Source organism: Aspergillus aculeatinus (assembly GCF_003184765.1).
Source record: "Aspergillus aculeatinus CBS 121060 unplaced genomic scaffold BO66scaffold_7, whole genome shotgun sequence".
NCBI classification, from domain to species: Eukaryota; Fungi; Ascomycota; class Eurotiomycetes; order Eurotiales; family Aspergillaceae; genus Aspergillus; species Aspergillus aculeatinus.
Genome location: NW_020291476.1, coordinates 784,456 through 809,348, shown reverse-complemented (window position 1 = coordinate 809,348; position 24,893 = coordinate 784,456). Strand labels below are relative to the sequence as shown.

General features: G+C 52.3%; 9 protein-coding genes and 7 non-coding genes across 16 annotated transcripts; 9 read left to right on the top strand and 7 right to left on the bottom strand.

Annotated features, from left to right (window-relative positions):
- Nucleotides 1-2: 2 nt before the first annotated feature.
- BO66DRAFT_343066 (GMC family oxidoreductase) lies at nucleotides 3-2,121 on the bottom strand (the record flags this gene model as incomplete). Its single annotated transcript, XM_025644484.1, has 8 exons — nucleotides 3-130; nucleotides 197-482; nucleotides 572-632; nucleotides 696-1,311; nucleotides 1,370-1,413; nucleotides 1,466-1,719; nucleotides 1,776-1,929; nucleotides 1,979-2,121. Coding segments are annotated over 8 exons (1,686 nt in total), but the record flags the coding sequence as incomplete, so codon positions are not given.
- Nucleotides 2,122-3,336: 1,215 nt separating this feature from the next.
- On the bottom strand, nucleotides 3,337-4,248 carry BO66DRAFT_226643 (pre-mRNA-splicing factor SPF27 family protein). The gene is made up of 2 exons (XM_025642729.1): nucleotides 4,115-4,248; nucleotides 3,337-4,051 (listed from the first exon to the last, which is right to left on the bottom strand). The coding sequence occupies exons 1-2, from the start codon at nucleotides 4,149-4,151 to the stop codon at nucleotides 3,441-3,443; spliced, it is 648 nt and encodes a 215-aa protein (XP_025507410.1). The 5' UTR covers nucleotides 4,152-4,248; the 3' UTR covers nucleotides 3,337-3,440.
- Nucleotides 4,249-5,504: 1,256 nt separating this feature from the next.
- Nucleotides 5,505-6,927, bottom strand: BO66DRAFT_435521 (uncharacterized protein; the record flags this gene model as incomplete). The annotated part of the gene is made up of 2 exons (XM_025650854.1): nucleotides 5,505-5,615; nucleotides 6,259-6,927. 2 exons carry the CDS (start codon nucleotides 6,925-6,927, stop codon nucleotides 5,505-5,507), a joined length of 780 nt encoding a protein of 259 aa, XP_025507409.1.
- A 414-nt stretch (nucleotides 6,928-7,341) lies between these two features.
- Nucleotides 7,342-8,666, top strand: BO66DRAFT_435520 (uncharacterized protein; the record flags this gene model as incomplete). Its single annotated transcript, XM_025650853.1, has 4 exons — nucleotides 7,342-7,386; nucleotides 7,442-7,931; nucleotides 8,016-8,495; nucleotides 8,566-8,666. The coding sequence occupies 4 exons, from the start codon at nucleotides 7,342-7,344 to the stop codon at nucleotides 8,664-8,666; spliced, it is 1,116 nt and encodes a 371-aa protein (XP_025507408.1).
- Nucleotides 8,667-8,843: 177 nt separating this feature from the next.
- On the bottom strand, nucleotides 8,844-10,182 carry BO66DRAFT_226627 (aminoglycoside phosphotransferase family protein). The gene has a single exon (XM_025642728.1). The coding sequence runs from the start codon at nucleotides 10,048-10,050 to the stop codon at nucleotides 9,160-9,162; it is 891 nt and encodes a 296-aa protein (XP_025507407.1). The 5' UTR covers nucleotides 10,051-10,182; the 3' UTR covers nucleotides 8,844-9,159.
- Nucleotides 10,183-11,634: 1,452 nt separating this feature from the next.
- On the bottom strand, nucleotides 11,635-14,463 carry BO66DRAFT_226588 (uncharacterized protein). The gene is made up of 2 exons (XM_025642726.1): nucleotides 13,781-14,463; nucleotides 11,635-13,722 (listed from the first exon to the last, which is right to left on the bottom strand). Exons 1-2 carry the CDS (start codon nucleotides 14,209-14,211, stop codon nucleotides 11,805-11,807), a joined length of 2,349 nt encoding a protein of 782 aa, XP_025507406.1. The 5' UTR covers nucleotides 14,212-14,463; the 3' UTR covers nucleotides 11,635-11,804.
- Nucleotides 14,464-15,247, top strand: BO66DRAFT_226607 (uncharacterized protein). The gene has a single exon (XM_025642727.1). The coding sequence runs from the start codon at nucleotides 14,716-14,718 to the stop codon at nucleotides 15,109-15,111; it is 396 nt and encodes a 131-aa protein (XP_025507405.1). The 5' UTR covers nucleotides 14,464-14,715; the 3' UTR covers nucleotides 15,112-15,247.
- A 3,192-nt stretch (nucleotides 15,248-18,439) lies between these two features.
- On the top strand, nucleotides 18,440-18,527 carry BO66DRAFT_t57. Its single transcript has one exon. It is a non-coding gene; the product is annotated as a tRNA-Tyr (tRNA).
- A 313-nt stretch (nucleotides 18,528-18,840) lies between these two features.
- On the top strand, nucleotides 18,841-18,926 carry BO66DRAFT_t58. Its single transcript has one exon. It is a non-coding gene; the product is annotated as a tRNA-Tyr (tRNA).
- A 100-nt stretch (nucleotides 18,927-19,026) lies between these two features.
- BO66DRAFT_t59 lies at nucleotides 19,027-19,112 on the top strand. Its single transcript has one exon. It is a non-coding gene; the product is annotated as a tRNA-Tyr (tRNA).
- Nucleotides 19,113-19,553: 441 nt separating this feature from the next.
- On the top strand, nucleotides 19,554-19,973 carry BO66DRAFT_226566 (uncharacterized protein). Its single transcript, XM_025642725.1, has one exon. The coding sequence runs from the start codon at nucleotides 19,648-19,650 to the stop codon at nucleotides 19,918-19,920; it is 273 nt and encodes a 90-aa protein (XP_025507404.1). The 5' UTR covers nucleotides 19,554-19,647; the 3' UTR covers nucleotides 19,921-19,973.
- Nucleotides 19,974-20,364: 391 nt separating this feature from the next.
- On the bottom strand, nucleotides 20,365-20,452 carry BO66DRAFT_t56. The gene has a single exon. It is a non-coding gene; the product is annotated as a tRNA-Tyr (tRNA).
- Nucleotides 20,453-20,882: 430 nt separating this feature from the next.
- Nucleotides 20,883-20,971, bottom strand: BO66DRAFT_t55. The gene has a single exon. It is a non-coding gene; the product is annotated as a tRNA-Tyr (tRNA).
- A 1,336-nt stretch (nucleotides 20,972-22,307) lies between these two features.
- On the top strand, nucleotides 22,308-22,380 carry BO66DRAFT_t60. Its single transcript has one exon. It is a non-coding gene; the product is annotated as a tRNA-Phe (tRNA).
- A 762-nt stretch (nucleotides 22,381-23,142) lies between these two features.
- On the top strand, nucleotides 23,143-23,261 carry BO66DRAFT_t61. The gene has a single exon. It is a non-coding gene; the product is annotated as a tRNA-Phe (tRNA).
- A 601-nt stretch (nucleotides 23,262-23,862) lies between these two features.
- Nucleotides 23,863-24,749, top strand: BO66DRAFT_315031 (GNAT family N-acetyltransferase; the record flags this gene model as incomplete). The annotated part of the gene is made up of 2 exons (XM_025643457.1): nucleotides 23,863-24,313; nucleotides 24,385-24,749. The coding sequence occupies 2 exons, from the start codon at nucleotides 23,863-23,865 to the stop codon at nucleotides 24,747-24,749; spliced, it is 816 nt and encodes a 271-aa protein (XP_025507403.1).
- Nucleotides 24,750-24,893: the final 144 nt, after the last annotated feature.

Sequence of the window (24,893 nt, the reverse complement as noted above, 5' to 3'; positions counted from 1 at the left end):
GCACCCCATTTCTCAATATGCTCGATATCCTTGGCCGTATACTTGAGCTCGTCCCGGGTGTCCTGCTTGTTGGAGTTGAGGAAGGTGGTCGTCGGCGAGGTACCGGGTTCCAGGGGGGCGGACCAGGAGCCTGTTTTTTGGTTCGGGGTGTTTTAGTATTTTCCTTTGAGCTTTGTGGTGGAAGCGGGCTGCTTACCGTGCTGAATGCCCGCGGTGAGGTGGTTGGGCCCCGCGTAGGCCTTGGTGGTGGCGAGGTCGAGGTCGAAGGCGCGCGCCGGCGAGTCGTACGAGAAGTGCGGGTGCATGCCCGTGACCTCGCCGGCGTAGGCGTGCATGCGGCGCGCGGTCTCCCGGGACTTGATGTAGCCCCAGACCATGGGGGCCATGTCGCGTTTGTCGTTCATGAAGCCGGCGTCGAAGTCAGGGCTTTCGTAGGGGTCCGCGGACTGGATATGCGTGAAGCCCCGGGAGAAGGGGTATTCCTGATCGATCCCAGGCGAGTGAGCATGATGGGTTGGGTGATGGCTGCATGTACGGGCTGGGTTGGTAGGTAGGTAGGCAGTTGACTTACCAAGAAGTGGAACATGGTGAAGAACTTGCCAGGGGGCATGAGCATGTGGTCGCCGAACCAGCTGAAGGGGATCGATCGTTAGATAGGGAGGCAAAGAGAGATTGAGGGAGGGGGGAGAACTCACCCAGCGATGACGGAGTAATGCATCACAGGCTTATCGGGCTTGTTCTTAAAGTAGCTCTCCCAGCCCTTGTAGAAGTCGTTGGTCGGCCAGGTCTTCATCTCCTCCAGTTCCTTCGGGGTGGGCCGGATCTTCACGCCGGCTTCGATGCCGTTCGTCGCCAGCGGGCCGGTGCCTTTGATGTTCCATTCGTCGAAGACTTTCTTCTGGACTTCGGGGTCTCCGCGCACGAAATCATCGAAGGACTCGACGTCCGGCTTGGCTCGGTAGACCGAGAAGGTCAGGTAGTGGTCTTGGAAGTTGCGGCCAACACCCGGTAGGTTCACCAGGGGCTCGACGCCAGCCCGGCGAAGCTTCTCTGGATCCCCGACGCCTGACCGCTGGAGAATGAGCGGGGAGCTGAGGGTGCCACCGCAGACGATTATCTGCTTGCGGGCCTTGAAGACCCTCCGCGGTGGGTTGTGGCCTGCCAACGGCTTGGTTGGAACCGTTGCGACTCCAACTGCGCGGCCGTTCTCGATGATAACCTTGTCAATCTTGGTGTTGCACTTGAGATGTAGGTTCGAGTACTGGGATCGGGTGCTGTGGACGTAAGCGTGGGCGGAGTCGCTGCGCCGTCCTGGTGAAGATTGTCATTAGCATCGGTATAATGGATCAAAAGCGGAAAAGACTCGTACCGGTATCACGGTTGATCCATTTCAACCAATGTTCGGCTCCGTGGCTGAGCAAGAAAAGTTAATATCAGACTCCGAGATACAGTGCTAGCTACTGACCCAGTCTTCAAGTCCTGCAAGTCATCAGTTATAGGGATATCCTGCGACTCGGCCGCTCGGAGGAAGTCCTGCATGATCGGATAGGTGTAGTTTCCGAACGAGACCTTGATGGGCCCTTCGAAGCCGTGGATGTCGCGGTTGTTGCACGCACGTTGGTAGGTCTCGTGCTTTCTCATCAAGGGCAGGAGTTCGTCGGTCTTCCAGCCGGCAGATTCCCAGTCGTCGTAGTCGGAAGCAGATGCACGGGTGTACATCTAGAATAGCCATCAGCCATGACGGATGTCAACTGTCAACAATAAGGTATGCATACCATGAAGTTGATGGAGCTGCCACCCCCCAGAACATGAGCACATGGCACGACGGCGCGACGTCCATCGAGCCATTCCGAAGGCCGGGAGTAGTAGAACGAGGCTGTCTTAGAGTCCAGCTTCATGTTGCGGGGATAAATTCCCGGGCGGTAGACCCTAAGACACGATTGGTAGTGCTCTGACCACAAATAGTGGGAGAACTTACCATGGGTTGTTCAAATTGTCCTCGCCGGCTTCAATCAGCAGGACCTGAAGATTGTGGTCCAGGTTGGCGAGGCGGCCGGCCACCACACACCCAGTGCTTCCACCGCCACAGACGATAATATCATATTCATCGGGGATGGTCATGGCTGCGATGCGATGCAGTGCTTTCTGTTATGGAACAGAAATGAGAATCAATCCCTGGCGGCCTTCGATGCTCATCGAGTTTATATAGCCCACACCCCGCCTCCACTGAAATCTGTCAGTCGTCATGACTAGACACGACAGGGCAAGAGTGTCACAACAAACGAAGTCTGTCTCCGCACGAATCGTCCATGACCCCGCATACGACTCCTTGACCCTCCATGGTCAAGACAGGCATTGACCGCTCGCGGCCAATCAGTATGTCGCCCGAGTCAGGGTACTGCTATAGTAGACGAGGGTTATGAGCTTGGATGACTCTTGGATGACTTGGTTGAGAAGAGAAAGCTGGGGTATGTAGCTGGAAACAAAGAGCTTCCCCGCATATAGAGAGGGGGCGATGCATTCATCATGCAGTAAGTGGCCCAGGGATACGATTAGGCAAGGGCATATAGTATGGGAGTGATAGTATGGAACATCATGAAACCGGAAACCGGAACGCGCAGGCACCGATCACACTTATATTATCTAAGATAATCCATTAAAAACCGTCTTTGTCTTCTTCAATGAGAACAAACGCAAACGGAAGGCAGGAGAGCACAAGCTTATGACTGGAAATGTCAACCTAGACAATACTCCGACCAGCAAGATTCCATTGCGATTGCAATGAAGTCGAACAAACAGCTAGACAGCTGTGGGAGGTATGAGTGCAGTAGCCGACGATGTGCCGGAAGGATTGGCACGAAGGATTTTGCGGGGGAGCAGTGGACGGGAAAATAGCCACGGCAGAATGTAGTGCAGATCAATCCCTGACAATAGTGGGGGGGGTTTTATGCGGAGCTCGTGTTGTGGGTTGCTTTGAGCTGACAGGCTGATATCATGGATCGAAGTTCCAGACGCCGGAAGGTACAGTACAGTAAGAACTGTAGTGCGGGGATCGCCAGAACCCAGAGCAGAGAGCTCTTCCCCACCTCCACCTGCAATGCATTGCCACCGTCAGTTGCTCGGCGCCAATAAATGATTTCCCCCCAATGACCCTCGGACTTAGAGCCCTGCTATTATGGTACAGGATCCGCCCTGTTCGTTGAAACTGGCTCTGTCCTCCCTCTTTTCTCATTCAAGGCTGAGTATGCTCCAATGCACACGGGAGCGGAGAACCCCTTCTGGAGGCCCACAGTCATTCGAGACATCAAGCAGCACTCTAGAAGAAGAAGAAAAAGTACTTTTCCCGGTCCATCCGGCCGAGTCACTGCGCTGCGATAACCCCCCGCCCGGCCGTCTGCTCTTTTTCCAAAGTGAACTAAATCCCTTGAGGACGAGGGCTGTTACCGCGCGTGCTGCTGCGCCAGCTGGCGTCTCTGCTCCAGAATCTGCATGCGCAGACCCTCTGCAGCCAACTCCACATCGAGGATCGCGCCCACCCCGCGTTTCCATGTCTCCTCCAATCCTTCCAGCTCGGCTTGATTGGCTTCCTGGGCCCTCTTCCTCTCCTTGTTGACCGACTCCGCAGCCTCCTTGGTCTCGGCCAGTTCCTTCTCCAAGCCGCGGAGGATCTCTTCCAGCTGCGAGTTGCCAATCAGCCACGCGTTCTTCCCGTTCTCCTCCAGTAGCGCCAGGTTGTCGTGCCGCATGGACAGGTGGGAACTGGCCGTGTAGGCCTTCTGCAGTGTCCGGCGCCACTCCTCGAGGTCGGGGGATCCGTCCGATGCTCTGGCGGGCGGTTCGGGGGCCTCGTAGCGTGATATGTCAATTCCACCAGTCAAAGGCAATCCGGACGCCTTGCGATCCACTTCCTGCTGCATGAGGGGGGAGAACTGGGGGTCGGGGAAAGCGGGGATAGACGGGTGGATGGTGGTCTGGAAGTCGCCCGGGAGCTCTGCGGCAATGAGCTTCTCCGCCGCTTCTCTGGCTGAAGTTGAGGGCTCTGCCTCGATATCTATGAGGAAGATTCACGCGTGTCAGAAGGAGAATTCTCGGGAGCTCCGGGGAGGCAACTCACATGGCAGGGAGTCGTGCGATTCGTTGATGAGAGGCATTTCTGATGCTTGTGTCTAATCTCTTATGTAGGATGTTGATTACGCCTTGAATGGGACTTTAAGAGGTGTAAGTAAGGATGAATGCGATAAACAAATGTCTCCAAGGTGTACTTGATGGACGACTTGCCGGAGCTTTTGGCCAAGCCAAGCACAAGGGCGGTAGAAATACCGAGATGACTCAGCAGGTTTCTGCCCAGGCCCACCGCGAAGCGTGGGGGGAGCACAAAGGTGCGTGTCCTAAGCGATTCCCCGAACTAACAATATCCTCACTCTTGTTGCGGATATCTTCCTCGTGGATTTCTCTGGGTTCGTATTTGAGCTCTTGGGCGGGCACGCGGAAGGATTTCTCTTCGAGGTAGAGGAAGAGGGCCAGACGCTTAGTCTATGCTTGTCTTTTGCATTCACAACACAGGATATTGACCATCAACTGATATTAGTATCCTGCAAATGGGACAGGACATCTACCCCCTAAACATTCATATAGCTTCCACTGGTCTTGGAATTTCCCTCCCCTCGATCTGTGTATGGCAGGTTCTTCCAACAAGGTAGATTCTACGGGTGCGTCTAAAGGAGAGTGCGCTTGTTTTTGTCTATCTCAGCAAAACAAGATGTCTACTCGCATTCCCGTCCTTGCTCTACACCTGTTGCACGCGGTAGCTGAGCAGGAAACCTCGGCGCAGTCGCTCTCAAAGCGTACCCTTCATGAGTACTCTCGTGTGGCCCACTAGTCGCTTGCCAAGACCTTCTCCATAATATACGGCTACACTGAGGACCCGTTCTGGTGGGAGGTGGTCATTCTCAAATCTCACGGTGGTTTGGCATTCGACCACCAGTGGTATGGGTGTCAAGTTGGTCGGTAGTCGGGAGGATTTGCAGTCAATTCTGCCGACATGATTCCCCTCTCCTGCTATTGTAATGAATCAGCCTAAGAATGCAGGATATGTTCTGGTCATGAGTAAAATTACCATGAATTTCGGTAAGGCTTAGCGGCGTATCACTTGCCACAATAACAATGCGAGCGTCTCCAGTAGGGGTGCGTGACACCTTCATAGGAGCCTCCACGCAACAGCCATCATTGAACGAGCAATTCTGCCCCAGGTCCACCACGTCAGCAGCAATTGAAAAGGCTAAGAGCGCGTCTTACCCGGTTGAAAATGGTCGCAAGTTCCTCTTGGCTCTCCCAGGCTAGATAGTAGTTTTTCTAAACTTTGAAATTGAATCTAGCTACCCCGCGGATACCGCACATTGTAGCACCAAGGGAAACCGCTTGCACCCGAGCATCCCTATCAATCTCGGTAGGCTTTAGAGAATTGGGAGAAGAGGGTATGTTGCAATGGGGGGTAGACGGAAGTCTTACACATCTGTTGGCAGGTAGACCGTGATACCGAACTCGGTTTCAACCATATTTCGAATTATGCCCGAGAGTTCAGGGGACTGGGTCAGCCCGCCAACCAAAAGCAGCTCCTGTCAAGCATATTTAGCCATTCGATCTAGCCTTGAATGCTCTCAGAGGATTGGGCACTTGAATCATATCTCGACCCACGTATATAGCGGCGCAATCCACCTGCTGTCGAATGTAGCCAACAAATCTTCTGGCAAGGCTAATGTAACACTCTTCGATCACTCCCCGGGGCAGATCTCCGCGAGTCGGATCAATGACCGATGCCGGGCCAGCTAGGAAAGTCTTCTGGGCCCATTCAGAGAACGGACAATCAATGCTTGTAGCTCTCCTCCTGAAGCGGGTTATCATCTGACGCTCCTGTAATTTGTCATAGATTAGGGACTGGAGCTGAACACCTCCGTAGGCTTGACCTTGTAGGAAATTAGCCAGGATCACATTTTTCCGGGGTCTTGCTTACTGGTGTACGCGGTTAACCTTTGGTACTCAAGGGAAGGGGGTGGTTGGTCGATTAAAAATGCAGTCAAGTCCTTGCTTGTCGCCTTAGTAGAGCGAACACAATCTTTTTTATTCACACTGGAAAGAGCCTCTTACAATCGTGCTTGCACCGCAGTCGCAAACAATCACACCATCATCTAACTATTATAGAAAGCCTCGGTCATTTAAACTGGCGGCGAAAGTGAGAGCGAGGCAGCATGGTCTAGTTACCTCGCTGAACAGTCTCATGTTGAAATCGCTTTCAGTGGCTGCATACATGGCAACCGCCTCGGCCTCGGTGGTGAAGCAGACTGTTGCGTTTCGATGTTCAAAGCCTGCCAGCTGAATGGCTTTTTTCATCATCATGCGGGTGTGCTCTGACCAAGTGGCCGGAACGGTAAAAGTGTACACTCGGGGTAGGTTTTTGAGATTAACGATACATTCCAGCTCGGCCCTGAGGTGATGTAACAGCACCCGGAGGAAGTCGGCTACCAGGATGTAGGGATTGTCTCGCTGCTTCTGAGGCAGTCCGTTCCGTACCCCCCGGACAAGGTCCTGGATCGGTGTATCACCTGAGTCATCTATTTTACATGATTCATGCAGTAGATGCTTTAGCCAGTAGATACAGTTCGAACGCCTCTCGGCGGCTTTGCCAATACAGCATAGCTCATCCGACATATAAGCAATTTTCGACGGGATGATAGGACTTTCGTGAAGACAGAAACGGTAGGGACTCAAGTGAGCGGAGCTAGACTCTTGATATGAAATCACTGTGTAGTAAGTGGAGATGTGAGTGACGAACACATTTGGACGGGCGGGAAGGAAGAAGAATCTGGCGGGTATGATACCTGTCTTGCTGGATCCAAAATCGATTCCCACAGCCAGTCTTGACTCTTCCATGGTTCTCTGGGTAAGCCACAGCACGATAGAACAATGACGAGATCGAAAGATACGGGGTAATTTCGCAGTCAGTTGGTCGAGCGGGGTGGCGGATCAATTGCAGTCCTGGTCCGGCTCTGAGATAAAGAGAATGCTAGCAGATTTTGGGGGAGGGGCAGGGGGAGGAAGGATGAGGGGGTTTTTGTTGTTGTTGTTGTGGTGGTGATGGTGATGGTGGTGGTGGTTGTTTGCTGTGCGTTTGCAGGCTTTGTGAAACAAGACAAAGAGAAAGACCAAGTCCCCCCGACGATAAGAAATTGACGCCCACAGGATATAACCACGGTGAATACCCACGGTGGAACTCCCCTCTTCTATCTTTTCTTCTCTATCTCCATCCTCATACTCAACTTTCCATTTTCATAGAGTTGAAGCATCATGGTGAACACACGAAGCCAGAAGAGAGAAGGAAAAGCAAAGAGAGTCAGTTCCTTCTCCATCCACCAAGATACCACCCATGTGTCTGATCTGCATATAGGAACGCGGGGCAGTCGACGGCAGTCATCAGCCATCCAGAAAGCCTTCTGTACACCTGACAGCTGAGGAGTACGAGGCCTATCAGAGCCATTGTAATCGCATGTCAATCACTCGGACTGAATACGCGCCTAACCCAGATGCCGTCATACGCAATTATGATGATCTCAATACTAGGGTCAAAGCATGGAATGAGGAATACATCTGCGAAGACATGCCCTCCCTTTCCGAGAACCAGAAACAGAAGATCATTCAAGGTCTAGATACATTCTGTATTCAAGAACCTTGGGATACCATTCAAGCCTTACTCTCTCCCGAATCCCGTGATCAATTTCATCTATACTTGTGTGAAGCCATGGTCAATAAATTGATCTTCACCCGGTTTCTCGAAAGGCCATTCTGGTTCCTGGATGGGAAACTGGATGAAAATGATGAGACTGGAGATCCGTCGTTCGCTGAGCGACTTCACTATCTGTATCAAAGATACCACGAAGGTAAGTTGTTTCCGCCCGTTCTCTCTCTTCGACCGATGATGGTTGGATTCTGACAAGGACGCTTGTCATCCCTGGTCCTTTTAGCAAGTCCTGTGAACGCAGTTTGGTGGAGGATGGTCACCCTCGGCCTGGCCAACCTGAAGAAAGACTTTTCGCCCAGGGATCCTCGTGACAACCCTCCTTATGTTTTTGGGGATGAAAATCGAAAGCGACAGGCGAACATAGCAGAGAATCTGGCGGATCATCTTCTAGAGGACAGCCTGTTTCAGCTATTTCTTGATGAGTTGGCCGGTGCGGAAGAGGATACGAGGCGTCGTAGGCTGATCGGGGTTCTCCAAGTCGGTGCGCAGTATCTCACAGCGCATGAGTTGGCATTGGGAGGACAAGTAAAGGTTCATCAACTGCCCGAGTTGAAGCAGTTTGACCCAGCTACAGGAATTATGTTCTCGGGTCGGGTCCATCAAAGGGAGCGGAAGAATACTCCGCCCTTGGTTCCCAAGCCTCACGGCCGGGTGATCCTCGTTCTACGACCTGGGGTATACCGATACGATCTTCCCAACAAATGTGCCGTACGACCGTCACATGAGTGCTGTTGAGTTAACGGGGGATACTGACTCCTACCTGGTCTGCAAAGCTGAGGTTATGGTGGAAGCAGTCAAGGCCAGCAACCCATCTGACGCAAGTCAGCCCGACCCCGAGGATGAGGGTGTCTGGTTCCAACGCGGTTGGGGCTAAGAACTCTCATCCCCTCCCGGGGCTCTGATCGGTCTATCCATTCGGTCTGGCGGGTTTTGCGTTCGAAATCGTTCTTCTATATCATTTCTCGTTCTTCCGGATCGAGAGCTTTATGCGTGCGAGAATATTTCTATCGCGGTGTCTACAAACAAATATGTCAATCGCCCAACCCCTTTCCGTGATTCGTGGCAGTGAAACTCTCCTGTAGCCTCCTGGCAACATCAAAGCCGGTTCATGGGCTTTTCGCTGGCGCCTTGAGTGTCCAGCTAGTCGTCCCTATTCCGACGGGATTCGCCCGGCCACAATTGTGGGCGGTCGGAAGGTATTCGGGTTGGTAGGTCACTGTGCTGCTGGATGTACTGTGTAAAATGTGAAGACTGGCGCTGGTGGAAGAGTCGAGGTCCACTGGGAGAGGGTAGAGTAGGCTGTTTGTAGTGAAGTCAGTCCGTCAGCCGTCCGCTACCCATCCCCCATGATGTCCACCGGTGGGTGACTACCACTCTGGCTCCGGCTCCTCATCGGAGGAGACCACGGCCAGTACCAGCCTGGCAGCCTCTATCCCCCGGAGATTCCATCGCCGCGGTGCCGTGCGGTCCATCCATTCGGACCAGTCCCCCCAAGCCGCCGACCGGAGGATCTGCGCGTACTCCCAATATTCCGGATACCAGCCCGCGTGCTCCCAGTCCAGAAGCCCCGTGATCCGGTTGTTCGCATCGACCATGATGTTGCGGGGCGCGATGTCCGCGTGGGTGAAGACGGTGCGCCCGGACCGGGGCAGCATCCTCGATAGATCCTCGGCTGCATACTGAGAGCCGCCGAAGTGCTGGTAGCGCTCACAGATGCGGGCCCGCAGCTCGGCATCACTCTGCAGGGCGCGGGGAGGGTCCTGCAGGTCTTCGAAGAAGGTATCGCGGGGAACGGAGCCGTCGACGCCGCACCGGACAATGTCTTCAAGCTCCGGTGGCCGCGGAATCGCCTGGATCTCGGTGATGAGCTGCCACGTTTGTCGGCAGACGGCCTCCTTGCCCCGTTCGTCCAACGTATCCCATCTTCCGTCGAGCGAGGTTCCCGGCACGATCGTCATCTCGATATTGCCGTAGCCGGCACTGCATGCGGTGTGGATCACGTGGGGCACCGGGACGGCGGTATGTCGAGACACGAGTCGCATCGCCTCGACCTCGGCGCGCCCCACGTTGAAGCCGGCCTTGGAGACATACGACAAGTCGTGCAGGAGTACCGTGTTGCCCCAGAGGTCCCTGCTTAGAACTGTGAAGATTTCCTGGTCGGGTCTGAGGGCTAAGATATCTGCCACTGAGGGCGTTGAGCAGGGAGATATGGTCCGTCCCGTTCGCTTATAATGCTGTCCAACCTGGATGTTATGCATACTTGGGAGCCCAGTTAATCTCAAGGTATAGAGAACGATGTTGTAGCAATTAAGAGAATTAGAGCAAGGTACTTAGTGAGGGTGGGTTCAGAATGATGGCCACCGATATCCAAGTGAAAAGTGACTTAAGCGACCACGCTGACCGTGAGAGCATCGATATCCACAGAGTCAACAGATGTGAGGCTTGAGTGCTTTGCTTTCGCATCCCTTCACCTTCACCTCTCTTTGATTTCCTCGTCTTCAATGATCTGGTGTTAATTTACTATACTGAGCTTGGACAGCTTCGCACCTTGCGTCCGGACGGGTCCGGGCCTTACTTCATTGTTCGTCAGCCTTCTCTCACTGATATACTCATATTCAACCATTTAGTGAGCCAGATATCGGTACCTAATTTCCGTAAGCGATTCACTAGGAGATAGAAATCACACCTGTCACCAAAGTCAGGCTAAAGGAAAAAGGATGTGCCAAGTCAATGGCCGTCGCGTTCAAAACGTCCCTACTAAATAATGCTCCCAGAGCACCCCAAAAAGGGCCATGCATGCAGCCCACTGCATCCTCCCTTTCGCCCAAAGACCTGATCTATCGCACAACAGTCTCCAGCGCTGAAGCACCTGGTCAGATCTTTTCCCGGGCCCCTAGCATAGCCTGTCACTGAGAACCATCAAGGGCCGGGATATCTGTCTGCTGGTGAAGTCAACCAAGCGACAGTCTGTCCTTGCCCGAAGGTCGCGATGTTGCTACCAGAAGAATTGTATTAGCATCCGGTCTTTCACCTTGACTGGCTCGGCTCATATGAATCCCACTCTCAATCAAGAGATCCTGAGTCGGTGCTCCGGGGCCCCGTCACGATGCAATGTTACTAAGTTGTACGGGGGTACCTGATAAGTCTTATACCCTTTCCCTAGGTCTGCCGGGCGATGGTTAGTTTGGCTGTCGGTTCCCCGTAGCAGTAACATGAAGAGAGAAACAACCATGCTATAGGGGGATGTACTGACGAGCATAATACTACACTTGGGAAAAGTAGTAAGATGCTGGTACAGCAGCAACGCCTTCGATCCTACGGAGCTGGAGTCAAAGCCGACCCCATAGGCTGTGCTTCGCCACCATGAACCGTTACTAGCCAGAGCATCGTTTACCACTCGCAGCAACGGTGGAGGCGCCCCGTCACGTGCGGAGGTGCGTTTCACCCTGGGAGCGGGAGTAGAGAGGAACATTGTGATACTGGCAGTCAGGGATTGCAGGATACTGTCGAGAAGTCTGCCGGTCTTTTGTCAATTGGATTGATGGTTTGGATTATTATTTGTACTAATTCTTCTTCGCCAAAGAATATACATGATTCAGTCAGTGGATCTGAACAGAAGCTCTCTACCATGTACAGTGAATTATCGGTTGATGAACAATACCGCCCGGGTTGATCAGTAAACAGGGGGAAAGAAAAGGAGGAACGTGTATAATACAAAGAGATTGTGCGGCCAAAGATGTATGAACTCGACCGGAGATGCGCCAGATCGTAAGTGTTGAGCAGGGGAATTGAAGATTATAAGTGGTATCAAGAGAACTCGAGGTTTCCCTGTGATGTGCCAGATTCACTGGGAGATCACCAGGCTCATCCTGTTTGATGAGACAGAGAAAGTAATGAGAAAAAGAAGATCGTCCGCCCGTAAGAGTCCGTAAACGCCGTTTCTGCGTAGGTGCATGCTCCTATCGCATGCTGTATTGTAATCAACAATGCTGGGGGGGAGGGGGGGGGGGAATCAAAATAGCCGCTTGACATCGACAATCTCGACATTTCCCGGGCGGTCTCGTTCCATATGGAACCACCATTCTCGTCCACTTCGGTGACTGTAGTTCCACGACCCAGTGCAAGCATCGCGATCCCAGGGAAGTGCTGCTATCGACATTGGCGTGGACGGGGTTATAGGCGTATTCGGACTCGTTCCCAGCGCGGAACGGCTTCCGATGCTCCCCCATCCAAATCGTGAAGTAGTAGTCGAGGTCGGGGATGGTGGCTCCTCAGCCAGCGGCTTGGTGTGTCCCTTGACCCCAAAGCAGTCCGCCCCAACCCCAGCAGCGTATGTCAGGGATTGATTAGAAGCGTGTACGTTCTTCCACGAAACCAAGCCCCCATCTCCATCCTGCCCAGGTATATCCGGTCGAAGAACAAACCGCGGGATCGAAACGTCCTGTGCACTGGTCCTGGAACCAATTCTGCCCATATATGCCGGCATATGGAAATCGTACACAACAGCCGGTCCCTCATGCTCATCCGTCTCGACATCGTGGTTTTGCCGCTCGCGTCCCACGCCGCCGATGTCAAACTCGTCCATTCCAAGATCAGATTCATCGTCGGAAGACTCGTCTTCGAGTGCGTTGTCCGGTACATAGGAGTCGGAATGGTCGGTGACAAGGAATCTCATCCCATGCTCTGTATCCTTGGCAGCCATGTCAATGAATGTTTGGGCTCGGATGCGAGCAGAAGTCAAGTTGTTTCCTGCGGGCAATGCCATTGGACGGGTTGTGACTGAACCATGGGAGCTGCGGGGAAGACTATAGCGATCGGGTTTGAGCAGCGCCTGTCCACGTGGCATAGGCTGGCAGACAGCCTGCAGGACCCCGGGAGGTTCTATGTCTGATGGCGCACGCAGAGCCTCGAGACGAGGAAACCCGCTAGCAAGAATGCTTTGAGCAAGATGTGAGTTTGGTGAATCCGTATGCCGGGGTGGTTTGATGAACGGGACGTAGTCGAGTCTGCCCAAGGCAGCACCGGAGTCGGGGCCGGAAACATCCCAGTGAAGATATTCGAGACTTGACGAGGCCAGAAGCGGCTGGAAAACGATACCGTCGGTATTCAGCGTCGGGCATTTATTGCTTTGAACGAAAGTAAAGCGTTCAAGCTGCCCGAGAGATGCTAGCATTTTCGAGATCACCAGGAGCGAGTCGATGTTTTGTTCAACAAGAGCGAGAGATTTAAGGGAGCTAGACTCGGGCTGCGACGCGTACTGGCAGAGGCCCGTGTCGGTGACTCCCGGGAGATTTTCCAGGCGGAGCGATTCCAGCGGTGGTAGGCATTGCAAGGTGCTGTCGTTGAAGGCGTCTGCGTCGAAATTGGAGATGCAGAGGTTTCGCAACGAAGGGAGCTCACTGCACATGCGAAGGAAGATACTTGGCTCTAGGGAGTTTTTTTCATCCAGCCCGTAAAGCATCAGAGTTTCCAAGGATGTCCACTGCGCATGATAGTCGAGGAACTCGAACATTTGTGATGGACCCAAGCTCCAGGGGCAGTATGTACTTCGAGGCGATCTCTCAGTTATCGCCGCAGCCTCTCCCAAGATCCACGTGTGCTCCTTCAGCTTTCGCCGCGTCGATAACGCATGTGTCAGGCGATCAAATTCGTGATGGTAAGGAATGGTCAAGCCCAGCAGCCGTTCCAGGTTCGGGCAGACCATGACCACGGATGCGACCAAATCCCGATATTCCTGCCATTGGGTGCTGTGTCTGATTGTTGTGAATAGCAGGTCTAGTTGGGGTACTCGAAGCTCTAGAACAAGATTGGCCAGCAATTTCCTCTCCCGGAGGGTTCGCCGTAATAGCTTGAGGCGACTTCCGCGCTTCAATCGATATTTCTTCAATTGGTTCGGTGAATCGTTCCCAATGATGTGTATACGGTTGTACCTAAGATGGGAGGATCTGTTAGCTCCAATGTCGTTCTTAGACTAGTGCCATCACTCACAGTCTTGCTCTGACTGCCTTCTCCCACGGGCGAGAGGTTAGAGAAAGCGCATGTAAGTCGCGTTGGAAGCATGTTAAGCATCCATTTTGGTTGGGGCCTGTGTGTAAGTAGTATAATTGATCTAAAATCGCATCGTACACCTCCTGGGGTAAACGCTTGAAGACCGACTCCAAGATCTTATCCAGAGACGCGGCCGAGTCGCAGAAGCGAGGAAGTGATGCCGAGAAGACAGGGGAGGTAGAGTATTCTGTGGGAGCAGTTGAAACACTGTAGTTGCTTTTGAATGAAGAGACTGATGATGTGCGAGATGAGACCGGCTGCACCGTCACGGCATACATCGAATCCTTGTAATCTGAAATGACCTGGCTTTGGTGAGGAATAGCGCTGTAGGAGACAGGCGTGCTCGTAGGTCTACTGGCGACAACGCTCATTTTGAAGATCGGTGTTGCATGAGACACTCGGTCGAAGAACAGTGCACGAATCTCGAGTTTTGGTAGGGAATGAAGAGCGCGTGGGTGCGTGCGCAAGGACCGTTGGAGACACTGAGGGAAAGGGGGAGGAACTCCGATAATGAGAGTGGGGAATTGATAAACCGAAGAGAATGACGGTAGTATGTATATACAAAGATTGTGGTGCTTGGGCACACCGACCAAGTATGTGCAAGAGATAGACTGAAGGTGCAATGGAAAGAAGGACAGAATGGATCAGATATGGTCCTGTAACAAGAGAATGCTAGCGACAATGGTCGCAGTCTAAAAGGACAAGGATTTGAAGCAAGGTTATGGGAAGAGAAAAAAAAGAACAGATGGAGCGCGACTATTTTAGGAGAAGGAGGGGGGGGACAGTGTGGGAGATGTGGGCAACGAAAGTTATCAGAAACGCCAATAGGCCGAAACTCAGTTATTCCCCCAAAGTGGCTTAACGCAGGGCCATCAATGGCACAAGAAAGTCAGAGGCAGAGCACCGCGAACACGCCACTGCTTCTTGGGGGGGGGGGTAAAAAGTGTATGAGAAAGACTTGGGACGGCAGTCGAGGGCCGATCGTCTCCACTGGAGCAGTGAGGATCTTGAATGGCACTAGACCACTAGTGTGCTGTCCTGAGAGCCGTGCGGAGCAATGCAGTGTGGTGCATGACTCCAACTCGTGCAGCCGTGCTGAACCAGATCACAAAGCTGTGGAGGAAGGCGGAGAATTTGGTTCACACATCCAGCAGTCTGTCTCATCAACAACCTGCCTTGGGTGGCTTATCCGGCCTGTCGAATATGTCCTCCAGAAACAAATGCAGGGACGGGCTGGTCATCTTTACCTCAAAGCGGAGCAAAGCGAGTAAATTTCCAACTTGATGAGGTTCTGCCAATGGAGATGGAAGTCCGCCCGTGAACTAAATTGTTAGCCGGAGATTTAGTTCTCTGGGGTCAGACATAGCGGTAGTAGCAGCGGCCCAAACAAGTAAGGATGAGAGAACACAAAACTCGAAGCCCGTCAGACTGTATGAAACATCCCGATTTACTCCGTACTGTACTTGTGCGAGTGCTTTCGCTTCGCTCTATTTTGGGAGTTTTGGTTTGCTCGTCATCGGAGATTCAGTGTAGCGTACCAGGATGCATGAAGAAATAAGCAAAACAATGATGACGAGGACCCCAGAGAAGAGTTTGGGTTGGAGTCCGTTGAACAGACAAGAGGGGAGGAGAAAAGGAGGTGTCCACGGTCAGGGTGGCATGGATGAATTCCGTACATGGAATGGGATGCCTCGACACCCGTGGAACAAGGCGAGGACACTAGGCGGGTTCCGGGCTAGCTCGGGCTGACGGGGCTGACGCTAGAGTCAGGAACTCATCACGCTAAGCTACATTCAGCCGGTTCCTGCTGCAAACCAAACAGTGGTCCAGTCAGATCCTCCCCTCGCATCTCCTCAAACCCCCTTTTTCGATACCGTACTTGCTTCTTGTATCTCCAGGCTCGATTATTCTGCCGTTACAAGATGTTGCCCGGAGCCCGGTTTCTGATCCAAGGTCTTGGTTTCTCTGTCTGAGATATTAATACCCTCCAATGACTCAGTAATGTCCTGGGCCTCTTACATCTGAGACTCGGTGACTGAGGATTCGGAACAACAGGAGCAGCAGGAGATCGGAGAAGCGGAAAGGGCGGCCGCCTCCTGAGGATGAACCACCGTTATCAGCATTCAGCAACGAGCGCATGATCCATCTCTCGATGGAGCGATCCCACTTGTCGGTTCGCACCGTCAAATAACCATTGGCTGATGCGCGGGACCCATTTGTGCAGAGCACATTAATACCACCCCCATATTGATCGGTCTGCCAGGTGGACTGTTCGGAATAGGTTAGTAAGCCGTAGTGTCTGCACTCCGAGCATCAATCTCAGACAGCGAGGACGGGAGCAGGATATTTACTCGGACATAACAGTGCTCAAGCCGTGCCCACTCGACTCCGCAACAAATGAAGAAATATGAATACCTCTCTGCTGATGGCAGAAGAGGGAAGTACCAGAGACTACCAGGAGTGTGCTCGCCAGGAAAACATTGAATCCAATTCTTGAGCAATGGATTACCAGCACCAGCCAAGATAGGACGACACGTACACAACAGACAGCCGAGCGGACAACTTAGCGAGCATCCCTCACGAGTCCAGCCGTTGCCTACGTAGTAGTGCCTAGCAAGTTACTTGGTACTACTCCACCGCTCAGGCAGTGGCAAGACAGTCGCTGTCCCAATTTTGTTCCATCTAGTATCACGATCCTGGTTTGGCTATCACAGTTGCCGTGTGTGAAGCATCTAAAGAGCTGGCAACACTCTGTCATCGGTGAGTAAGCAAGTACAATCACTAGTTAACTACGGTACTTTCGTAGAACATTGTGAAACAGCAATGCGCCATCTTTCCCAGGGGCTGGGTTTTTTTCGACCCAGATCTAGTGGGGGTGGCTGCAGTGTTGTGCAGTCGGTCGGGAGGCGACCCTGCAGGTACAGTATAGGTACGTGCTGCATGAAATCATGTAACTGCCCGCTTCCAACGTAATTGGTGGGTGCATCTTATTTAGAGTACCAAGGTGGCCTCAGGCCACGACCTCCTTTTCTTGGCCGTGTAAATTGTAAATGGATAACTTATGTGTGAATCTCGACTTCGGGAGCGGCAATACCGATTGATCAATCTTGAAAAGGGAAAGGGTCGTGATTTCCAGCAAACAACTCAAGCCGGAAATCCCCAGGTCGATCCCAAATTTGAACGCGGGACACGGTCGATCATGACTTCTCTATGCCAATCCGGTAGGCTCCCTACCGTTATGCTTTTGGCTCCGACTATCGCAATCTTGCTTGCTTTAAACTTTCGGAGACAAATACATTGATGTTCTCCAGTGGGCTGCACTGCCTAACTAGATGGTTACTCTGGGCGACTGTGTGTTTCCTGGCAAACTCACAAAGATTCAGTGCCTAGATGGTTCGTTCCAAATACGTGCCTAACCTTCGGCATTAGTGGCGTGGTTATCGGCTAGTGCTCTACACATCGACTCAATTATCATGCCACAAGCGACTACCTAGTACTTAGTCAGTTAGACCTATCCATTATCCAAGCAACAACTAAGCCGGGAGCTAGTGAAAATGGCCTACATAGTACGGAGTACTTCCCTGGATGATGTCATCGTACCCCGTCTAAGTTAACAGCCGAGTTCATCTATCCATGCATTAAGCAGTAAGGTACCTTCTTCCCTGCGTCGTGCTATCAATTAACCACCACGCTGCAACCATCTGAGCGATACTTCAAGCGACTACCACTGCCAAAAACACGACTCCGGACAGCACAAGAGATTTTAAGGCGCATTTGAGTCAAACAACCATCCACCCCTTCCTTCCCTCGTCTATTTTTAACCGCATCAAACCCCCTGCCTACCATGATACAGCCACTCGGAACAGACTCAGATTCCGCATCGAACTCACTTTCTGCCTCGCGCAGAAGAGAAAAAGCAGATTCTCTGCCAAGTTCACCTGATACATGAGTATTTACGGGGACGATCTTCACGCACGGCCCCCAAAGCGCCCATGAGCATTCGGCCCTCTTGGCAAATATGAGTCGTGCTTATTCCATACGAATGATGGCCTGCGGCTGAAAACTTGACCAAATTTAACTACTCGGGTGTTGGCAACTATAACTATGGGTGAGTCTTCCAAATAGCCCCTCTGCTAAGAATCCAGGCTTTATCTAATGAATCATGATTCTAAGTTTAGCTCGCCTTGTGCTGCGAGCGTCAGATGCTGCAATAGTCTTCTCGCTCTCAGGCACTCGCCCTCCATCTTTGGGACACCGTACAAGAGCCCAGAGCTCGGTAGACTGCGAGACTGTGCCGATTATCAGGTGCCATTGCCACGCAATTGCCCTACGTGATGGAATTCGGTTTGCCCTGTTTTAGGTCACCTTGGCCATCTCGCTCCCCGAGCGAGGGCTGACCGCGAGGTGTATCATTCGACGCAACAGGCGTAGATTCCAGCGTGCGGCTTTTGCTCCGGAAGCTAGTGCTGACACTTCACCACAGGATGCGGTTTCTGTGCTTTTCAACGACCTGATCGTTCCTTGTCATGAACAGCTCGAATGACAAGAGCTTACAGAATTGGCCTCATTGCATTTTTAACCCCGCAGTGACAACCAGAACCCCCGATGGTCTAGTTGGTTCATGGCGTTCGGCTGTAATGGTATAATTGTAACCGAAAAGTCACCAGTTCGATTCTGGTTCGGGGGATCTTTTTTTCCTGCCCAGTGGTTGAACACACTGTCCAGTGATTGGATCTTTTTATTAATTTGCCCTCTCGGTCGGCAAGGCTATCAGTGACCGACATCTAGCAACAATGCTTCCAAGTAGCTGATGGTCCGCAGAGCATTGTGTTTCGTGTCGAGCGCAGTGCCGCGGTCTTCGTGGCTGCGGTTGAAGGTTCGGGCGCGTGTCCGACATTTCCCACCAAACGGGATCCATCTTCGTGGTTGCAGCCGAGTTTCAGGCCTGAAACCTTGGGATTGGGCAATAGAGCATTACATTTTCGGCCAATCAACAAGAGCCCCCGATGGTCTAGTTGGTTCATGGCGTTCGGCTGTAATAGAAATTGTAACCGAAAAGTCACCAGTTCGATTCTGGTTCGGGGGATCTATGCTTTTGTTTTGGAGATGTGGTTGTTGCTTACCTTTTGTAAGCTAGGCGCTTAGGTAGGGGAATCAAGTAAATTTTTAGCCGCTAGATCAACAAACCCCCGATGGTCTAGTTGGTTCATGGCGTTCGGCTGTAATGGAAGTTGTAACCGAAAAGTCACCAGTTCGATTCTGGTTCGGGGGAATGTCTTTTTGTTTCTCTCTCTTTTAGAGCAACCCCAAGAAGATTGAGAGTAGGTTGTTAGTATATAAGAATGCATTCTTAGAGTCTGACCTATTGGGGCAGCGACACCACGTATCTATTTTGTGAAAGAGTCGGGTTCAAGCACAGGAGAGAGCCATCGCGGCAGCAGAGTCTAGTGGCGACTGAGAAGCTGGTCAACGGGTGCTTCTGACCCTGCCCACTTACGCTGCCAGACAATGTGAGAGGATCCGTTCAGAATTTGTTCCGAAGACAAGGCATCCTACTGGTACTGAATGCCTTTGTCGGCCATCAGCGAGATGGCACGTTCGAGAGTTGTGGCCCATATAGGCCCGGGGAACCGCACGGTTCTTTCATGCTGTTACAGGATGCATCGAGGGTATGAGGCGAATAACCATCCTTAAGTGCTCCCAAAAAGGCGATGGTTCATGCATCCCTCGCCTGGTTCTTCCAACCACTACAAGCGAAATCATGACCTAGACCGAAGAACCAACCATCCTGTGTCTTCCCTCCATCAATGGATCTAAGGGGGACGAGAGTCGTGGTTCTCGGAATTTGCGCGCAACCTCGTAGAATGAAAGTGCAGTGTACATGTCCAATACATGCGCATGTTGTCATGACCCAAAGGGATTGTAGAATATTCCTCAGTGGATGCTGGATGATCATACAGAGAATGCTCATGCTTGCATGTCCCACCCCGTCAGCTTCTACCGCGCTAATGCTCCTTTACCCAATACTCACGCTGGCCTCAGCTTGTTTTCAGCCCCCCCCTCTCCATTTAGCTGGCTAGGGACGTTGAATCCATCTGACCCCGAACTCAGCTCGCCACCCTAGCATTTCTGGGCCTCACCGCGCAAAAGGAAAGGGGTTGGCGCATAAATGAACATTATGATCCCTTACACCCTCATTGCATCTACGACACCATGGTCAATCGACCCAGTGTTCGAATTGCAGGTACTGAAGCTGATAGTTAGGTCGTGGTTGATATTCCTGTTTGCGTGTGCAAAACATGCAGTCTCGCTCCTCGGATGGGACGCTTTGCTTCGATAGATGGTTGTTGTATGTCGACCGAGTCGTGGGGCGAGAAGGTAGATCTGTCCATAGCCAAATTCACTGTAAGATTCGGCCAAAGACAGGGAAGGGAGGGGGGGTGGACAAAAACAAGAGCCATTCGGTAGTTGCTCGGAGATCATGGGATGGGGATGATGCTGCAAGAGAAGCAAAAAAAGAGACTTCCCCCGAACCAGAATCGAACTGGTGACTTTTCGGTTACAATTATACCATTACAGCCGAACGCCATGAACCAACTAGACCATCGGGGGTTGCTGATGTAGTCACAGCGGTATTGGTCTACTTGGTCGGCCGGGTCCACTAATGATTATCAGATAGAGAAAAGAAGACTTGCAGAGACGGAAGGGCGTGCCGCTGACAACCGAAAGCATAAATAGCGATTCACAGACCATGGATCCACCATCGAATGCGGTAACCGAAGCTTGAAGCCTTATATAGTGTCAGGTAGCGCTTCGGAGGGTTTTTATGGAGGTACAAGGTGCAACACCGCAAGTTGAGCAAGGCCTTCGCACGGGCGCTTGCTGCCATGATTAGAAATAAAGCCACGGGTTCTTGGAAATCCAAGAGTGATCAGCAACGGTCCACGAGTCAAAAATCACTGTGACAAACAAGACCCGCGGCCTGCCTTGTCCCATGTGTCTGCGGCCTTTCAAGATATCGAAAGAACAAAAAAGGATAAGATCCCCCGAACCAGAATCGAACTGGTGACTTTTCGGTTACAATTAATACCATTACAGCCGAACGCCATGAACCAACTAGACCATCGGGGGCTTCTCTTGATTAGTCATGTCAAATCTGCATATATAGAGGGCCAGCAGCTCCATCAGCAGATCTAATTCCTGGCTACGAACAGCCTGGTTAAGGAATGGCTGGGTAAGTTTCAGGGAACAGTCTGGATCGACAGTATTGAGCGTGTTTCTTTGGGAAACTACCGCCTCAGGTCTTGGTGCAGAAACGCAGACTGTATGTTCTTCCAATTTAAGCTCTCACGGGCTCCTGTGACAGATCGGCAGTATTCCTTGAACAGATGTGTTATTGCAATAGTATAATCTCCCTTCTGCGGCGTGGTCGTGTGTTCCAATGAGCTCGTTTGGAGGCACTGGGAGGCTCCGTCCTTCTTTCGACCTCTTCTTCCCTGGATCCGCACTGTATCGCCCCACACGCACCCTCGTACCTGGTATATACTATCTAGGTACCAAAGCAGCCTTCCCTGTAATCGTTTGTCAACGCCTGTCGCAAACAGTCGCCTCTCTCGCCAGTGGCGGAATCCGTGGTGAGATTGCGATTTCTCAGCATGGTAGCACACAACATGGGCACGTTGTCGTTGGATAAGAGAACCGCATGCTACTATCACTGACCGGCTGGGACCGGTCTGCCATGTTCGTCTTGCGTGAGCGTGTTCCAATATCTCCTGCCTGACTACCGTCGCGCCGCAGATCCGCCGATCAGCTTCGCTGTCACAGTGGGTGGTCGTCCATGACTAGGATGCTATATTTCTCTCTCTGCTGGGGCCCGGTTGGTTACCATACTTGCCTTGGCTACTGGCGTCATCAACACACGCCTCGAGCTCTCCTCCGGCTACAACTTGTGCCGTCGCGAGTGCCAGATAATGTACCGTACTCTTAGGAGAGGCATATAGACTATTCCCCTAGAGGGGGTCTTGGTGCATACCGGACTCGTCGACCCATATGGGAGCCTATGCTACAGCCCCGCCTGCGAGTAGCATGCACCTGGTGGCGTCTTCAATTGAGATTTTAGCAGACAGACCCGCATAGTACTTATCAGGCACAATACATGGACTGATAGGGCTAATCGATGGTCTGAAAATATCGGTTGTAGTTCGTAGCACCCTTTGTCTCAGTGTTGGTTATCCTGGGTTATCAACGTTAGTAGATGTCCATTTTACTAGACTTGGCATTTGAGGCGAATTCACTGGTTACCCAGGTGAGGCAGGGAATCCCCCGTGGCTATCCGAGTACACTGGTCGTATACGAACTTGATCCTGCCCGTGCAGCCACTGTGGGACCGGATCGGTTGGTGCGTGGAATTTGTGAGGTGTTTTGGTCCGCTGATGTAACATAATGGCATGACAGTATCACGTGCTACGGGGCAATGGCGCATCTGGGAGCGCGTCAGACTGAAGATCTGGAGGTGGCCGGTTCAAGCCCGGCTTGCCCCAACGTTTCTTTTTGGGTTTTTTTGGTGTCTATATCAGCTCTAGCGGGTCATCCGATACGGAGTCTGGAAGTGGAGGCATCTTCCCCCTTCGCCGGCTAGTGAGGCGGGTAGGGCTTCTTGCCGATGGGAGATCTGCCGCCGTACACCGCCTGCGTTTTGCATCATGCCTTTCATTGATCCAGTATACTCTGCGCTTGTATGTGATTGCTTGAGCTGGACATCAACATAAGTCATTAACAGTGATCTGCCGGGTGATATCAGAGGATGGATTAGTTGCCGTTGGAACCCTAAAACAACAATTGCACTAAAGTAGTTCATGTCACCACAAGTCCCTGTCGTGATCAACAGCCCGACGAACATTCGCCGGCAGCGCCATGAGAGCTAGATGCAAGATAGGCTGTAATTATGCTTTGGAGGGGGTATAACACTATTCAAGTCACCAAAATATAGCTGCAATTGACAATTGCCACGGGTGTTGTTGAGAATATTTGCTGTGAAAAGGCTCAGCGGAATGGTCTATAATACCGGAAGAAAGGAGCACATTTCACCAATTTCGGGCAATGGCGCATCTGGGATTCGACAGGTGGTGTCAGAAGAATCTCTGGTGTTAATCCTAAGTATCCTATAAGTACTAAGAAAGAATGACATACTTGATTCGACGGGACGATGGCGCATCTGGGTGTTGAGCATGTCTGCTGTGAAACCGGGCTTAGCGCAGGCGGTCCATAACAACCAAAGAAAAAGAGTCCTTTCCATCAATTTCGGGACGATGGCGCATCTGGGAGCGCGTCAGACTGAAGCACTAACTTCGGCCGCCAGGTTTCATCCTTCGGGATGTCCCTTGTAATCTGAAGGTGGCCGGTTCAAGCCCGGCTCGTCCCATTTTCTTTTTGCCCGTTCTTTTTGACATACCGTCGCCCCTCCATCGTCTGACATCTGTCAACATCACCATTACATCTGAATACCCGGCTACAGATATCCTCCGGATCCTTTATTTTGCTGGTCGTGGGTCAAGTCATTGTACGACACCCTAAACCAATGTTTGCGCAGAAAGATTCTGCTCCAGCGAATAATCTCATGTGACAGGTACCTACTTACGTTACTCACCCTCAGCCTCGTGCGGACCGTGTCTCATTGGTTAAGTGATCCCCATCCAGAGGCCCAGGTTGGCGTCGAGCTTTCAGCTCCAGGCTCCGCCTCGTACGAGCAATCAAAACTTCCCCTGGTCAGTTGCGACAGGCCGCCAAGATCGGACATCTCGTGACTAGCCTGCAGCTTCGCGCAGTGGTGGCAAGGGACATCTGCATAAGATTGGTGAAAACAAGCGAGCTGAAAGAAATGAGCAACAGAAGGGCAGCCTGGACCAACTCCACCACCAACGGCGTGGAGATTTAATCCTGGGATGCAATGCCCTCGCTGCCGCCCAGCATGGACGCGCCCAAATCGTACGTGCGGAAGAAAAAGTCGCATATAGCACCACACCATGCGGTTCCAACTCTCCGAGCTAGACCCCGAATCTGACGCTCTCTCCGAGTTCGTCGCCTGCCAGGTTGCCAGTTTCGGGGACCCATTTCAACCGATTTACCGGTTCTTCTACCCTATCTTTGGAGGTGAATCTGAGGCACGGAAGCAAGAGGCGCTCGCGAACCTCGTGCAATTGCACCGAGAATGGGCTCGTGAGGACCCGGACTCTGTCTTTTTGCAGATCAGGGACCGTGAACGGGACAACAAGTTTGTTGCCGGGGTTTACTTCAAGGTCCACAGACAGAACCCGTACGCGCGCGGAGGAAAAGGGGACCTGAGCGGTGACAGCGAAGAGCACAACCCGTCTGCTGCGCTGTGGTATCCAGAGGGGGCTCGACGAGAGTATATCACGCGATGCATTGAGATTTTCTCCGAGCCGCACATGAAGCTCATGCAGAAGCCGCATGTTTGTAAGTTGTTGCTCTCGTGCCGTCGATCTGGCCTCCCCTCTTGTCCGTGAGCTAAGTACGCGAATCGGTAGATATATTCGTCGGGTTCGTCTTACCCGAGTACCGCCAACTGGGTCTGGCAGACATGCTCTTGGCTGAGGTCTGTCGACGGGCAGACGAACTGGGGCTCGAGTCCTGGCTCGAAGCGGTTATCGCAATAGGGGTGACGATCTACAGGCGCCACGGGTTTATCCCCTACAGTGGCGGTCTTCTGGTTCAGCCCGCCGCGACAGCAGTGGAGGCTCAGGATGCGGATTGGAAGGATATTGAGGCCAAGATGCAGCCTCTGCGATACTGGCCCATGTGGCGGCCCCCTCGTGGAAAGCTAGAGCTCGGGAAGATGAGCCCACCCTGGGGCGAGCTGAGTACGAATAGGAGATTCTTGGGCAGGCTATGATTTCCGAGGTGGCTGGCGATTACCACTGTTCGGCAGTGGAAGTCTATGTTGGTACCAATAACTTTATAGGTACTGTCGTGCGTCTGATTTGGCATGCTAATACCATATGGGATGCCCCCCCCCCCCCCTTCGAACCACGGCAAT

Bases quoted from the DNA above. Each gene is read 5' to 3' on its own strand.
- BO66DRAFT_226607 (XM_025642727.1), top strand. From the start codon at position 14,716: ATGGCACAAGAAAGTCAGAGGCAGAGCACCGCGAACACGCCACTGCTT.
- BO66DRAFT_226643 (XM_025642729.1), bottom strand. From the start codon at position 4,151: ATGCCTCTCATCAACGAATCGCACGACTCCCTGCCAT. The intron at 4,052-4,114 runs GTGAGTTGCCTC...TCTTCCTCATAG, and splicing joins ATCGCACGACTCCCTGCCAT to ATATCGAGGCAGAGCCCTCA.
- BO66DRAFT_226566 (XM_025642725.1), top strand. From the start codon at position 19,648: ATGGATCTAAGGGGGACGAGAGTCGTGGTTCTCGGAATTTGCGCGCAA.
- BO66DRAFT_226588 (XM_025642726.1), bottom strand. From the start codon at position 14,211: ATGAGCGTTGTCGCCAGTAGACCTACGAGCACGCCTGTCTCCTACAGC. The intron at 13,723-13,780 runs GTGAGTGATGGC...CTCCCATCTTAG, and splicing joins AAGGCAGTCAGAGCAAGACT to GTACAACCGTATACACATCA.
- BO66DRAFT_226627 (XM_025642728.1), bottom strand. From the start codon at position 10,050: ATGCATAACATCCAGGTTGGACAGCATTATAAGCGAACGGGACGGACC.